The 16,679-nt window shown below is 37.4% G+C and overlaps 1 protein-coding gene across 5 annotated transcripts in view; it reads left to right on the top strand.

The window, feature by feature from the left end:
• Nucleotides 1–16,679, top strand: part of WDR64 (WD repeat domain 64) — a 77,912-nt gene that overhangs the window by 46,753 nt on the left and 14,480 nt on the right. For all 5 annotated transcript variants that reach the window (XR_003571601.1, XM_027887296.1, XM_027887294.1 and 2 more), the window contains 6 exons: nucleotides 8,561–8,687; nucleotides 10,723–10,871; nucleotides 11,891–12,014; nucleotides 13,273–13,442; nucleotides 15,253–15,423; nucleotides 16,373–16,503. Coding sequence is in view for 4 of the 5 variants with exons in the window: in XM_027887296.1 (XP_027743097.1) it covers nucleotides 8,561–8,687; nucleotides 10,723–10,871; nucleotides 11,891–12,014; nucleotides 13,273–13,442; nucleotides 15,253–15,423; nucleotides 16,373–16,503 (872 nt within the window). In the remaining variant the exon portion in view is untranslated. The remainder of the gene's footprint in view (nucleotides 1–8,560; nucleotides 8,688–10,722; nucleotides 10,872–11,890; nucleotides 12,015–13,272; nucleotides 13,443–15,252; nucleotides 15,424–16,372; nucleotides 16,504–16,679) is intronic.

Consider the following 16,679-nt stretch of genomic DNA (forward strand, 5'->3'; position numbering starts at 1 on the left):
TCAAGTTATTTTGATGATGCATGTTCAGAGGACTTGCTTTTCATCTGTTGCTGGATGGTCTGACTGGATTTCAGTTAATCTGTTCTGACACTGTTCAAGTCTGTTCGTGTGACTTAACTTGGTGAGGTAGACAGATGATTCTAGAAGTGCAGATTACTCAGCAGGCCTTGGCTCTGTGTAAGCACTGCTCATCAGTAACAGAACCATCTCTATATTATCACTGCATTTAGGACATATCCAAAACACAGTCCCCATGCTATCCGTTAGGAAGAAAATTAATTCTATCTCAGCCAAAACCAGCACACTTCCCTAGATGAGTTCTGCTTGTCAGAGGAGAAACATCTGCCATCTGAGCAGTGCTGTCTTCTTGCAGCATCTTTTTTATTTTTTTTTTCCTTTACTAGACCTCAATAGATCTGCAGAGAGCACACTCACTTAGGTAACTTGTCAAAAGCAGTAAAGCCCAGGACACATTGCACTGAAACTTGGAATTCATATGAATTGTTTTGAGCAGACTTTTTTATTTACACTGTGGCATTTTGGCCAATATGCAATGCGGCTTTCTGGAAAACATCGAAGAAATCTCTGTGATATTTAATTTAATTGAAAACAAATTGTCCTGAGCCAGGATTAACAAAGCAAACTTCTTATTATGACAACAATTAAGAAACTATTTTGCAAGTTGAATTCAAATGATGGTTTCATTTAAGAAAATGAAGATTTCTTTAACTATTTCAGCACATAAGCACTTTGTTTGCTCCACTATTATAAGGATTTCTTGATAGAAAGAAGACTATTAAAAATATTGAATTCTCCTATCACAAAAATTAAACTTTCTTTGGTTTATGAATATGAATATGAATAACTACAAATTAGGCAGAGCCATAGATTTGTAAATAATTTCTGAATGACTTTTAGTCACATTAATTAGTATTTCCATAGTAGTGTCACTGAGGTAGAGGGGAGGGCCAAGGCAGGGATTGTCATAATTCCATGCTGTTAAACTTGCTTCAGAATAAAATGTTCCTGGAAATAAATTGGTTCTTTATCTTCCAGACTGTGAAGAATTTAAGAGATAACAGTGTGCATGGGTGCAGTTACTACTGCAGTCCACAACCATGTCTTTTTCTTCAGCCCTTCAGTTAAGTGAATTTACTAGAAGATCTGAAATATTGATGTGATCTATGTGTATCATAGGAACATGCTAAAAATCTTGTGCTGAGATTTCCCATAACCACAATTATCTGCTAAATTATATGCCACAGACCAACAGGAACCACATTCATCACAGCTATGCTTACAGTGTGTCTGTCTTGACCTATTTTTCACTTGAAAATATTTCCAAAAAGTAATTAGTGATAAATTTGTCTGATCCACCCTTTGTGTCATTTCACCAAAACAGGGAGTCAGGTTTTCACGTAACATGTGGACTCTTCACTAAAGTGCCAGCATACTGCAGTCATAGATTGGGTTATTGGCATAAAAGTAGAAGTGTATGTATATAACTGTAAATACAAATGTATATAACTCTTTAGTTGGAATTATTCTGCAGAAGCCACTAAAGCAATTTCCAGGAAAAGTGTTTTCCAAGATGGCTGCAACAGTTTATTCTCTCATTTTATGAATGAAATTTCATTGATATGTATTGTTTGGAAGTTATAAAAATAGGAATGTGTTTCCCACTATTAGAACTATTTTACACCTTTTTACTTTGGTCTGGGGGAGTATGGAGTAAAATAATATGGCTTATTCAAGCACTAAAGCAACATTTTTTATTGATGAGAAATGCTGGTAGAATATGTAAGTCCTTCAAAAAGTGCCAGCTTTGGACTTGAAATTACAGCTAAGAATCATCCTCAGATGCTTCAGGATGCACTAGACAGAGAATGAACTATGACATGAGTTGGATGTTTCAAGCCAGGCAAGGCAAGACCTGTGTAAAGACACTTGGTGTGTCTGGTTATTACATTGGGACTACAGCATTTTTCTACAAATACAAATACTCTATGTTCATAGAAATGGCTATACTTTTTTTTTTTTTTAATGGGCCTAGTCAACTGAAGATTTACTTTTACAGAGTAGATGTTAATATGAGAACAACCTGTGGGTCAGAAAACTGACCTGATGCTCCAGCTCAGTTGGAAGAATGCTGCATAGGAAATCTCTGCTGTGTTTATTTTTTCCTCTCCTTCCTGTCACTCTTCCCTTCATTGCCCTCTATATTCTCTATTGTTAGTTTTCCCCTTCCTACTTTCATCTTGTATCATGATGCATTTATTACTCCATTTTTTTCATATAACAGAACTGTTTGAGTGCATTCAGGAAGCACTGAGGGGGAAAAAAAAACCCATTCATAGGGGCTATTAAACCTAGAGATGTGGTAGGAAGAAGGCCATTATCTGAAAGATGATCTTACAGTCTGTGGAAACAATAAGGTTAAGGCTAATGGCAAAGCCCAGACCTGACTGTACAGCCTTTGTGCTGAAGGGCTGTGAACCACTCTCTCTCACTTAGCACAGGCTGGGAATCCACAACTAGAACAGTGAAGGCTGCAACTTCATGTCTTGCCTGCTTGAGTTGTTAATGGAAGTCAGAAAGCCAAAATTTGCTACACAGGTTTTTTCATTGATTTTGCTAGAACATCTCCAGTGGTGGGTTTGGTTGAATTAGGCTACGTAAGAGAGTCAGGTGAGCAAGATTTGAGCCTACAGTCGTCAATTCATAAAAACAAACACTTTTGTTGGAAGATCAGTAGGGCTAATGCAAGTAGTATATTTTCTGTCTTTGTACCACTGTACAGTACAGCACAAAGCCTTTGTTTTAAATCAGTGAAGGGAATGTTCTTTGTGTTTTTTTCTTTTTAGAATTAATTTCATTTCTGGGAGCTAAACCGAAAGAGCAATGCACACCTTTAAATGTGGCAGGAAAGTAGTGCAGTAAACAGGGATTTCTCACATCTCCATTCTTGGGCATGTGAGGTTATTATTCCATTCATAATTTCTTCAAAATTTCATGCAGCCAATATGATGCAACTACATAAACACTTCCCTGATAAAATTTTCCTGTCTAAAATTACTCTGTTATACCTGTGTTAGCTTTATTCTTATGGAACCTCAGGGTAGATTTTTATCATTTCAGGGAAGATAGAGGGAAGTAAGATATGTTATTAATTTTTTTTTCTGACTTTTGCAAATTAACTCAAACCTTAATGTTATCAGTCTCCAGTCCTCTCTATCCAGATCTGCTTAATTGCAAACCAGCTGTGCAATGTCCCAGTGGGAAGTCATGTGTGTTCTGTTTGTCTGGAACTGAGTAAGTGATTGTATCAGTGCCGGCTAGTGTGGATATTTGTCTAACTTGTTTTGAAAGCACCTGACATTGTTTTAAGGATATATTTATAGTAAAGTCATTTGTCTTCCTGAAAAATAAAGGCAGCTCAACTGGAAGCACAATGCTTAATTTATGTGAAGCCACTGCTAATCATGGCTGTATATCAACAATATTAAATTTAATTTAGATAATTTGAAAAAGAGGCATATGGGAAATCTGTTCCAGTCATTCTTCATAAAAATTATGTGACCACATCTATATAAGGTACATTTTTTTATACTGCTTTGAAAGCTAAAATTGCCTTGCTGCTGTGCTTTTATTCTCTTTGGTTTATTTATTTCTCTCGGATATTAAGAATTTTATTCTCCTCTTATATTGCATAATCCTTCAAGAAAATTTAATATTCTTCAGAATTTTCAAGTAACTCACTCAATTTTCTGTTATTTCCTCTCCCATTTCCCATAATTCAAGTTACTTTGTGTCTTGGGTAGTCTTTAAAAAAAACCCTACATAATTAGCTTATGGAAGTCTCAAGGGATATCTCATTAATGTATATAAATATCAGAAGGGAGGGTGTAAAGAGGATGGTACCAGGATCTTTTCAGTGGTTCCCAATGACAGGACCAGAGGCAATGAAAAATGAAACAAAAGAGGTTCTGTCTGAACATCAGGAAACACTTCTTTTACTGTGAGGAAGACCAAGCACTGGCACAGGGTTTCCAGAGTGGTTGTGAAGTCTCTGTCCTTGGAGATATTTTAAATCTATCTGGACATGTCCCTGCTTTACGTGGCCTCACTTGAACAATGGAGTTAGACAAGGTGACCTCCAGAGGTCCCTTCCAACCTCAGCCGTTCTGTTATTCCATGAAAAAGTAAAATTACTTCAAAAACTTTGTTTAGGGTGAGAGAATCATTCTAAGACTGGTTGAACATTGACAGGGGGAACCTGACTGTTTTGTAGCTCTTCTGATCCAGGTGTTCATGGGCAGCCACCTCTCTGCCCTACACTTCTTGCTTCCTGTTTCTGACCCCCACACCATCTAAATGTCCCCTGAAACTGTTCTTCGGAAGTGTTGAGTATTATTTTATTTTTGCAGTAGTGGTCAGCTATATCTATTGTCAGCACAACACACACACACAGTACAGAGTCAGACATACAGAGCCTTTACATGCTCTCAGTCGCAGCACCCAGTAAATATCCTTCAGGCTCATTACTATGTAATTAGACTATTGCATATAACAGTTTGATTTCTCTCCAAGATCCATTCATGTTTGAGGAAAGGAAAGTAACTTCATATATTGCCTGTTTAATCATACTAACAGATGAATTGATTTGAAATGCTCATAATTTTGAACTTTGCCAAGTTACTATCTCTGTAAGGCACTAGTTATAGTACCATCTACTGCACCACATTGCATTAACACACTTACAGCTAAATCCTCTTTGCCTTAACCTCACAGGAAATCCCATTGACATTAATTTGTTCCTAAGTCTTCTTACTATTACAGGGAGTTGCAGCACTTTGCAGGATCACCTTCAGGGATCACAAGACACACACTGGCACTTTCTGCAGATAACTTAGTCTATTAAATAACTCAGCAAGCAGAACTGCATTTTGACATTCATGCCTGGTGATTTTTGTCTTGGAGGGCTCAGGTGTTATGTATGCATTTGTAAATTTTTTCACTTAGACCATGGAGCTTTCAATGACCTCCTCAAACAGTTGAACAGTGTAGCAAATAGGGGCAGATAAACTAAAGACTTCAATAGAAAATCAGCTTTAATTGTTCCTTGCTCTTCCTGTCTATGCCTACAGTGAATGCTGTGGCTAATGCAACTTCTTCATGCCCCAAGAGTGTTTGGATTTCAGATTGTCCTGCATAAGAGTTTTGTTTTTTTTTTCACAAGTAAGCTTGCATAAAGACTTGCAGCATCACCATTCTGTGACTGAGGAAAGCTGACTTCTTCAAAAAACAAATATTCCTTAACTTACAAAATGTATCAGCATGATGTGAGAGTTTGGAAGCACTACAAGAGCATTACCATTTTCTTTAGAGAGTTGTCAAGATATGTTCTGCAGAGCAGTGTTTTAAAGTCACTTTCTTATTCTTAACTAGCAGTAATTTGAAGGGATTATGTTTTAGCAGGGGAAGATGGAGGGCCAAACCTGGACTTCCTTAGTCCTTCCCTATCTCAGTTAATTACAGCGGAGAACAAGAGGATTTTCTTCTTCTAAAATCAAAGCATATTTTCACAGTGGCATCCTCATAACAACCTAGCAGGAGATAAGTGATCCTGAGCCTAAACTTTATTGTACTAAGAGCATATAGAAGATTTATTTACCAATTTTTTTCTGGCCCTACTTCCCATCTCTTTTTTTCTATTTCCCTCTGCTCTTCACATTTTAGTTGTTAAGATGAACCTTTTTCTCTCTGTCTATCTCTGTAAGGTGGAAACAGTGGGTTGTTTCCAAATGCACTTGAAGCTCCTTCTTTCCACACTCCTTTTCCTCTCTAAGATATTTTGTTTGCTTTTATATGGTCTACTTTTTTATTTCAGAAGACACAGTATTGAAGCATTTTGCCATAAGGAATACGTTTTCAGAGGTCTTCAGGGATTCCTGGTATTTCTCAGGCTGCTGGGGGAGGTTCTTCAGTAAATAAGTAGGACAGTAAAGTTACTGTCAATGAAATGCTTCTCAGGCAACTCCCCCCAGTCACTTCCTAATTTCTAAATAAGCATGCCTTTTGTTGCCTCTCTTTGTGCTTGAATTCATGCACAGTTATGTGGGCTGGTGCAGATGAGCAGCAGTGACGCTGTATCTCGGGGTGGGAGATGTGGGAGTTACTCAGGTGGAACACTGGTTTATGTAATCTCCCCATCCCTGCCCATGGGCTGGGAAAAGGAGGCAGCCATAAGGAAGGAAAGAGATTTATGAATGCTGTGATGTGTCTAGGTTTTTGCTGTCACTCTAAATGACTGCATTTTCTTAATGTGGTACTGGCATTAACAGCTGAACAAGCAGCAATAAATAGTGCAAGAGGCTCTTACATATATTCATTTGTGCTATAAAAACATCTTACTGCTTTGATAAAACAACAAATCCATATTTCACTTACTGACCAATTTAACTCTAATATTCTATGAGACTATTAGAATCATCTTCACTTTTATTTTGTATAACTTCACTAACTCTGTAACCGATCTGGGAGATGTTTATGGAAAGGTTATTGTGTCTCTGTTCAGTGATTTATGATTTTCATCTGACTGAAATATCTCCATAGATACCTACTTCTGATTAATCTTCAGCTCTTACACCTGTTTTTACATGCTTTAATTGTGAATGTACCAGAACTGAGCTCTGTGATCCACCTGCAATATTGCCCTAAGTATCTCAACTTTCATCACTAATTCTTTTTCTGTTTTTTGCTGGTCTGCTGTCAGCAAGGGTGAACAGCTCCATATTTTTTTTTTCTATTCAAACGGATTTCCTTTTTCAAGTCTTCTCAATGCCTGTTTTACTTTTTGTACGGTTTAGAAATTGCATGTCTGAGCAAACTTCTGAAATGTAATCGCAAGGATTGATAAGAGGAATGTGATGGAAATGATTCTTTTGACTCAGTGCTGTCTCAGAGAAAATTTATTCTCAGTAAGAAGTTATTCAGAATCCTTTCTTTTTTAGTTTTCCTGAAAAAAAAACCCAAAACAGAGAAATTTTCTTCTACTTAACATTCTGAAACACTCATGCATGAATTTCTCTCTGATGCCAAAGTTGCTCTGTTTAAATGCTGATTGATGTGTCTGTTTCTTCCTTTCCTTTTCCGAATTTTGCTGGATCAACTGAAACATCCTTTTAAATCAGGTTATGACTTTTGTAAATGTCCACAACGCTCAGAATATTGATAAGAGTATTATACCAACATGTCTCTTTGTGTTAAAATCCCAATGTGCAGCCCCACCTATAGTAGCATAATTGAATGAATCCAAATAAATTGCACAAATGCCTATATAAAAGTCACCACAGTTTTAGCAGGTAAATAAGAATTGCAGGCAGATGTGATGACAGAATAACTTTTGAGAGAATAGTAGGGTTATTTTGCAGGGAAATACACCCCACTGAAATCCATGGGATCTGAGAAATGGATTCTTGCAATATTACAGAACCATAAAATCACTGAATATCCTGAGTTGGAAGGGACCCACAAGGATAATCAAGTTCAACCCTTGGCAATGCACAGGATCATCCCTCAGAATAAACCATGTGCCTCAGAGTGTCATCCAAGCACTTCTTGAACTCTGTCAGGCTTGGTGCTGTGGCCACTTCCCTGGGGAGCCTGTTCCAGTGCCCAACCACCCTCTGGGTGAAGAATCTTTTTCTAACATCCAACCTAAACCTCCCCTGACACAACTTCAGGCCATTCCCTTGGGTCCTGTCACTGGTCACCACAGAGAAGAGCTCAGTGTCTGCCCTTCCTCTTCCCCTCATGAGAAAGTTGTAGACTTAAGAGCAGTTTGCATGGGATGACAGTAAGTTCAATAGAGCTTTTGAACAGGAAGGTTGAATAAGTGCTGCTAACATACGATTGTTGATGAGCAATTCAAGAGTTTAAACCAGGTGCTGTGTTTTCTGTTGAAACTGAAAGTAAGAACAAATACATCTAATTCTTCTAGTGCTTCTCAGAGGAGGGTGCCCTGACTGTGATTGGTAGCATTTTCCTATGGACAGCACAAGAATTTTAGATGCGTAAAAATGATATTCCTGCAATATATCCTGATCCTGATTTTCTCCGATATCTGCTGTCAGTCAAAAGTTTCAGGAATTTCTTTATTCTGAACCCTCTGAATTTATCTGTGTACTGTTGCACACCATTTCATAGTTCAGTTCAAATACAAGTTTTTAAACAACTGGCATTTATCTGTATGTGACTGAAAATTATGACACAATGGAGACATCTTGTCATTAAGAAGTAGAACCAATTCTCATGAGATCTGGTTCTCCTGTGGACTTATCAGGTCAAGATTACAAAATTCAGCCTTTCTGTGCCTCTTATGCTTAGTAAAATGAGTAAAGAGATACCTCTGATAATTTTATTGCTTATTTTGGGATGTACCATGCTTAACAATATGATTTTTATTGGAAGCTATAACATTACTGTCATAGAAACAAAACGTAGTTGACAATCCAATCAGGATACACTACCAGATTTTCTTCTCTCTCTCTCCCTCTAGGTTTTTAGAGTGTGGGATGTACAAACCCTTGCACCACTGCAGGTCTTCCATGATAACCAAGGGAGTCCTGCAGAGCTGGATACCTTTCCCATGGTATTTGACAACGATCATGGCATACTTATCACTGGTATGTTATTGCAGCTGATGCATGAGAGCATGCCCCTTCTCCTAGAATGCAATTTCCTTTATGGTGATTTCCTTTCCTTCATGATTGCATACTTGCGTTCAGGAATAGGGCATACAAGAATATACAGAATACTGCAAGGCAAGGGTGTTTGCACGTTAAGATCATTTTGAAGTGGGCTCTATCTGGTGTTTATTTCAATATCAAAATATGCATTAAAATATGCGGCATAGGAACTAAATGCAAGAACCAAAGGAAATGAGAAAGACTTCTCTGAAGGCGAGGTGAGCCTCCCATGGCAAAATTAAACTACAGATATTGCTCTATAGACTTGTCATTTCTTGAAAGCTACTAAGCTGCTGGTCTTCCCCTAACAATTGCTCTAGCACCCTCCTCCCATCTGGAGATCAAAACAGCAACATAAAGTCTCTGTGGAGCCCTCACTAGTATATTCAAACTTCTTATTTAACTCGGTAGCTACAGACAGCCCCACAGTCTGTGGTGTCAACAGATGTACTGCTCAACTGATGAGGAATAAAATATTGTGGGAACTCTATCTGAGGTTTTTGGGCTCTGTTTCCTGACTCTGCAGGAGGGAGTCTGGAATCTCTGAGGGACCAGACCTTTGCAGTTGTCACTAAGGATGTTAGTCTTCCGTATCTAAGACAGAGACTCTTGAAACCAGAATGGTTTATCTGCCCTAGAGATGTAGTTGCTGAAAAAAAAACAGCTCTGAACTTCTTCTGGGGCTACAGAGACCTGAGGCATACGAGGAAAACAAGGTAGTTGTCTTTGGAGACAGATTTTTCTGTCCTTAGATTAGAAACAAGGCACAAAGCTTGCAAAGCTTGTCAAATCTGAGAAGATGAATGTGAAACATTTTGTTTTCAGTGAACTGGTAGTTTCTGGTGAATTTTTTGATTACTAAAGGATATAGATACTATCTGTAGTTCAAATTGAAGTTAGTGAGATTTTAAAGGCTTAGTAATGTAGGGAATATAAACAGATTAATCCTTGACAAAATGAGGTAACTTTGCCTTTATAAATAATGATTCTGTAAGTGCCTAAATATTTGTAAAAATCTGGTCCTGAACTCTGTTAATGGTTCCATTAAAAGCCTAAGGGAATGTCTCCTTGCCCCCGAAGAGGGCAAGAGTCTGAGCCTGTATGTGAGCAAATTAATTCTCATTGACATGTACCTGGCTTTACAGAGGAGATTTTCACTTTGTAGTTCACTAACATCTATAAATTACAGCTCACCTTCATGCTTCATTTGAATTTTGCCATAGCTTTCCTTCTGTGCCTTTTTCTAAGCTGCTGGCCTCTGTGCCTGGATTTACACCAAGGACTAGGCAATTTCATCCTTTGCTGTGTATTCACTGCTACTCCTCTGCTGATAGATCAGCAGTGATACTGGAGCTGCAATGGGAGAATGCATGTGCACTCTGGCTTAAGACCATTGTACAGACCTTGTCCTTTCTTTTGTCTTGTTGTTCCCATCTGCTTCTGTCTTTGCAACTCTTCTGATCCAAGAACACTGGAAGGTGTCTGGAAAACACCATTCAGACCCGCAGTGCTGTATAAAGGAAGGTACTGGAAAGACATCATCATTGCCTGCAGATAGAATTGCTTTGTCTGTAAGAACAAAGCAGATACCAGAGTTTATTTTAGCGATAAATCTCGCAATTATATTTTTATTTGTTTGGTTCATTCTATTCCATGCCAACCAGCTCTGGGACTAGGGGATTTACGGCTCCTAGCAATTTGTGGTCAGGGTGTCAATCCCATCAAAGGTGGGCAGATAGTTGTTTAAGGCAGGTAAATACTTAGCCATTGTTTATCTGGTGCTTTGTGGGGAGCATGTGTGAATGTTTTGTGCTTCAGAGAACAGGTATTCTCAAGAAACAGAAAATAATCCTTATCCTCTTCAGAAGAATGCAAACGAACCCTATTGCTCACATAAAATCCTTTTATGTCCAGGGAAAGTAGCTGATTCTATGCACAAAATATATATTCTCACTTCTCTCACCCTGTGCAGGTTCAGATGTCATTGATATTTATCCCCTAGCTAATGTGATAGAAGATACAAGACACCTGCCACGGACACATGAGAAAAGCATCAATGCTCTAATTTACAACAGGGCTCTTCACCAGATTCTCACCATTTGCACTGAGTCAATTCTGAAGGTAAGTGTAAGTTGTCACCATTTATACTGGAAATTAAAAGTCTCAGCTTTTTTATTTCATATAATTTATTGGGCAATTTGACAAGTTATTAGTGTTTATTCTTCTAAGTGTTGGTTTTGTGGCTATTTTTGACTTCCAGGGAAGTGGTAGCCATGATGAACCCTATTTGGGTTCAGAAGATCCAACTTTTCTTTTTAACAGTGTGACAGTGATCATCAGAGGTATCAAGAACCTGTAGTTTTCATCAACTGTTGGTAGGTTAGATGGCAAGATTTGTAGGGAGAGATAGTATCTTTCATTGGACCAGCTGGTAATGTGAACCATTCCTGTGGAGAAAAGCTGGTTCAGTTTATACTCTCGGTAAAGATGTTACTTCTCACTGTAAACCCTGCCTTCCTTAGACCACAATGGCTACACCATTACAATTACCAGATAGTTTGGGGTATTTGGTGCTGCAGAAAATCAGATGCAGACAGTGCACATGAAATCAGTGGCTACTTTATAAATCCAGTTGAATCTGAGCTATCCCACTACAGCAACCAACTATTTAAGGCATTGCTTAAATTTCTGAAAGAATTAGATAATGACCAGAGATAGTACCTATATTTTTGGAACAAATGTTTATGTAAAGTCTGATTTTTATATTCGGCACAGAAATTCTAACTGAAACCTTCCTTTCTAGTTAGACTTCTTTGCTTTTTCACTGTAAATACTCATTTGATTTAACATCAATCTCTCTGAATTGCCAAGGGTCTTTCTCACAGCATACATACTAAATAGAGCGTCCCCTTGCCTGAATAGCTTCTCTGGTGACAGGGATATTTTCAAAGAAAATACACTAGTGTTTCACTCAAAGAACTTGGTAGTGTGCTGCTGTAACAGATGTTACAGAGGTGTGAACAGAGACCACAGGATGTGAAAATTTGCTATTGGCAGTAATCTCTCCCATTACATTAGAACACATTGTGTGACAAGTTTTAGAGAATGTATTACAAATAATTATCATATTGTTTTTTCAGGTCTGGGACCTAGAAACAGGATATCAAATATATCAAATTGAAGATGCACATGGGGTGAATATTGAAGTGACCTGTGCAGCCATTGAAATAAATGGGTTTTATGTTGCTACTGGGGCATGTGATGGTAAAGCAATTAAATAATTACTAAATTTTTATTACATGTTTTTAAATGACATATTACATGAGCAGACAGAACTCTTTGTCTTGACTGTCTCAGCGACAGCAGAATTAATTTTGAAGGTTTGAAGGCACAGCTGCCAGTCTGTGGAAAAGGTGTGTGGGGGGTGTCTTGGTTGGGTTTTATTTGATAGGTGCTTCATAGAAAGGTGATTTTTGACTGCTTGGGCTCTGGTACTTTGATAGCCTATTACTCTCTGGAAGACAGTTTTCAAGGCTCTTGGTCTGAAAAGTTGTTTCCTCGTAAGACTTAGGATCTAGATCTATAACTAAATAGCTGCAGATGAAGAATGGGAGGTTTTAAATTTTCTAGTATCTCAGCTCAATTTTATAGTTTCTGCAGTCACTGAACACTAGAAGATAGATATAGACAGATACAGATATGTTTCCTAATTTTTCACATCTGTTGTTTAGGGCGCATGAGTTTTAGGTAATATGACAAGACCTTTCCAATAAACAAATGCAAACTGAATTCTGCAGGAAGCTTTAATAATTTTATGACTTGTTAACATGACTGAAAAATTCTCACATTCAAATGTTCAAGAGTACACACCTGAATTATTAAAATATATAAAATATATGAAATCTGCCTCACATGAAGAGGAGCTGATGGCCTTTTCCACACAGCACACTGGCTAATATTTCTTGTTTCTGCTTGGGAGCAGAGACTGCACCCATTACGGATCTTAAGTGCACAACAGAAGGTGAACGCTGTCAAGTCTTACAAAAGGGAAGTCATATATAATAATTTCATCACTTAAGAAAATTCTGCATCTCCTTCTCCCCAGTAGCTCTGTAGGATAAGTCCAGCAATCAGGTCTCTCTGCTCATTGATGTAGCTCAGAACTCGAAGTCTTCTCACACTCCTCTTGCTCTCTGATAATGTTAGCCAGAAAGAGGAGTAAGCACAAGTCTTTTATCCTGGGCTGCAGAGCAAAATAGACATGGAAAAAAAGATGGAAAAATGGAGGGCATAGTGGTAGAGATGTTTTCTTATAAGTTTTTTTGTCCCTAAGTCTGCTTTGCTAAGAAACACACACACTGTTGCAACTTTTGAAAGACCAGTGACCTAGCTCTCAACCTTAAGCTAGATTTTCTTTTTTCATGTCTTTTCCCTGTTTGATCTTATTCAAGCTTCTGACTTTGAAGCACAGGTTATTGATGAAAGTTCATTCCCTTTTCTACGTTTTGTCATCCCTGTGTAGGAACAGTGAAAATCTGGGAGTTTGAAAGTGGGCAAGAATATAAAGCCTTGCCTTTGGCCCAGCACAGTGAAGATGAGCATCGTGTACTGAAGATAGTCTATCTGAAGGCTGATGAGAGTCAACATGCACTTCTTGTTTTGGAGAAGACAGGGAAAATGAAACTGATTCAGGTTTTTCAAATATACTTCCTCCCTCCCCCCCCCAGTTTCATTTGGTATCCCCTAATTTTTGAGGTAAAACAGGAGTTTTTCATTAATTAGTAGATGAACTTTTAGAAACTGTCAAGGAAAAATCTAGTTTTTCAATGTCATCAAATTAGCTTTCTGCCTTTCTGTCTAGTGTTAAAATGCTCATTAGTCCATTGCTGTTTTTTAGCATTCTGATAATTTCTTTCCTTGCGTTTGCTTTTTCATTTGTGATTGAGCTTTCAGTAGTTACTGACCCTTTACGGCTTTAAAATATTGCTGTTGTTACTATATATGGTTTTTACCTTATTTAAAGAATTTCTAAAGAGAATATTTTGGTGAAAAGATTATTTTATTTTCTTTTTGTTTAAAATTACTAGGTTAAAACAGTGGCTTCTTAGGAACTGATACAAAGAAACACAACAGTAATAAATCAGATTGACTTGCTGGGCTTGATTTTGAGCATCTACTCTGTGTTCCCTTCAGCTAAAACTAACAAGATGCATTTGCAGCTTATAATAATTATAGTTTAATTTCTCAGTCAAACCATGTTTCTGTGGAATTTTCTGCCTCAAATTGGAATGTTTTACTTGGGACAAAATTCTTCTGAAACTTTAAACCTACTATGTGCAAGGGAGCAAAGGCTGTCAGGAGAAGCAGTAACTTTTGGATAAATGATACATTTTGGGGAAAAACCATACAGGCTCTCATCTTAGTAAATAATATATCCTTTTGAGACTCCTGCTAATAAAAAGCTGTTTTATACAGGGTTTGCTTTTGCTATTCAGAATTTTCTGAAATATTCCATCACACCAACTGCTTCCCAGTGTTATTACTAAAATTGTTCAATAGTTCATTTACTGTAAATGATGTAAATGTATCCCTTGACAAACAGGTAGGTGAGGAGTTGAATGTCCTTCAAGTCTTTATGAATCTAAGTACATTAATACTGTTTCACATACTTGTAGATCTACATTTTTCCACAGATGTTTCTGTGATAATGGGAAATAGAGGTTGTTATTAGCATTTTAAAAGGCTCCAAATATAGTAATTAGCAAGGTAAACTGAAGAAGCAGCCCAAAGCATTTCATCCTTTGCAGGAATCTACTACAGATCTCTCAATTTTTAATCCTTTCCCAGAGATGAAGGATTTCTTGCTTGATACCCTTAGTATTATAAAATTTACTAAAATCTTAAAATTTCTTCATTCTGGAGCTCAAGACACCTATGAAAACTGTAGAAAACCTGAGGAGCTGATTTCAGTAACACTTCTCAAAATGGACAGAAATATAAATGTTAGAGTAGGTACTATTTCTTTTATTCAGAAAAACTATCAAAGTGACTCCCAGTTGCCCCTAGCCACAATGGGGAGGAATCAATGACTTAGTGCTGTAGCTGCACTGGGGCTTCTTCTCTCATACAAATTGGAACAACCACCAGTTTTGCTGGATGTTTTGCTAGCTTTGAACTGGAGAGTAGCAATGTTAATGAAATAAGCAGCTGTAAATAAGAGACAGTTTATCTTAAAGAGGTAGTTAAACTGAGTAAAATCAACAGCTCTGAACTCCGTAGCTGCAGAGCTTCTAATATAACAGCAGGTAATTTAAGGTGAGCTGGAATATCTCTGGATGAAACTTCAGTTTGCATTGTAGACCTATTCTAGTTGATACCTGTAACAGTTTTTGCAATTTGGCACAGAAAAAAAAGCTTTGGATATACAATTGATACTTTTTTTTTTTTTTATGAATAGAGAAATCCTTTCCTTCCTCTTTCATTAAGTCAGTTATTTTAATAGGGTGACTCAACTCAAACACATCTACATGTCACATGGGTGCTTCCTGATGCAGTGTCTTTTCCACGAAGGAATCCAGTTGTATATCTGTTGCTGAAGCCTGACACCTCCCAAGATTTCTTTCCAGCTATTCGGATTCTGTCTAATATCAGTTCTCTGAGTGATGACACACAGGTGAGAAACACTTCAAAGTTCTATGTCATTTACAGAAGATTGGAAAGTAAAATGTTTATTGTGCCCCTAAGGATGTCATGTTTTAGCAACAGGTTAAGAACCAAATAAGTATTCCCCATTTGTGGTCTCTTCCAAACTTACTCATTTGATGATTCTGTACTTTTCAGTACACTGAAATAAATACAAAAAATAAATCATGTAAGAAAGTGACTGTTTCTAAGGGCTATATCTCCCTAATAACCCACTGTGTGATTATCACCATGGAAACCACAGGAGATGTTCTGAAAATAAACTTCTCATTCCTGTCCAATATAGTAAGTTGATATTCTCAAATAAACTCTTCTAGAAATGAAATGCCATTTATACTATAGCTAGGCTGACTTTCAGTAACAGTGGCAAATAAAGATCAAGTTGAGTATCAAAGTGATTCCATTTACTCTTCTTACAGCTTTGGTAAAATAAGATGTCAAATTAATGTTTCAATGGTTGACTGATTTAACTTGAATAGTTCACAAGACTTAAGCCCTGTTTTGTAAAATTTCACTAACTCTGTGACAGATCTGGATGATGTTTATGGAAAAGTCATTATATCTCTGTTCAGTGACTTATTCCTTTGACTTGATTATAGTATCTCCATAGATACTTACTTCTGATTAATCTTCAGCTCTTTTGCCTGTTTTTACATGCTCAAATTGCAACTGTGCTGTAAATAGCAGGTGAGGTAGGAGTCCCTGTTCTCTACAGCAGGGAGTCTCCCAGTATTATCACTCCCTGCTTCCTTCTGGTACTTCTGTGTAGCTCAAATACAGTAGTATTAGAATAGCATCCAAAATGCAATTGTTGTAGACACTGTCTGTTTAGGCATTTTGCAAATTTAACAGTTAAAACATTTTGCTGTCTAGTGTCCACATTGCTCCTACTCACACTTTTCTTTTAACTTTCTTTGTAGAGTTTTGTACCTTCTGTGGAAATTAACTGTTTTGCTGTTATAAAAGTAGAAGGATGGAGTTTGATAGCTACAGGAAGTGCAAATGGTGAAATAATTTTGTGGGATTTTGAATCTGGCTCTGTAAGATGCTTGTAAGTTTTGCTTTCGTGAAGGCCATTCGATCTCCAGTATTTCATCCAATCTTTCCAAATGGCATTATGAAAGTTTTAAGATGCCCAAATATAAAGGGTGATTGACAAGCAGGACTTGAAGTAGCAATTTATGTTGCCCTTCCTGCCTTCCACTTCAAATTACTTTGCTAGCTAGT

This window comes from Empidonax traillii, unplaced genomic scaffold (assembly GCF_003031625.1).
Source record: "Empidonax traillii isolate 1590-97213 ecotype Southwest subspecies unplaced genomic scaffold, ASM303162v1 scaffold206:size1282135, whole genome shotgun sequence".
NCBI classification, from domain to species: domain Eukaryota; kingdom Metazoa; phylum Chordata; class Aves; order Passeriformes; family Tyrannidae; genus Empidonax; species Empidonax traillii.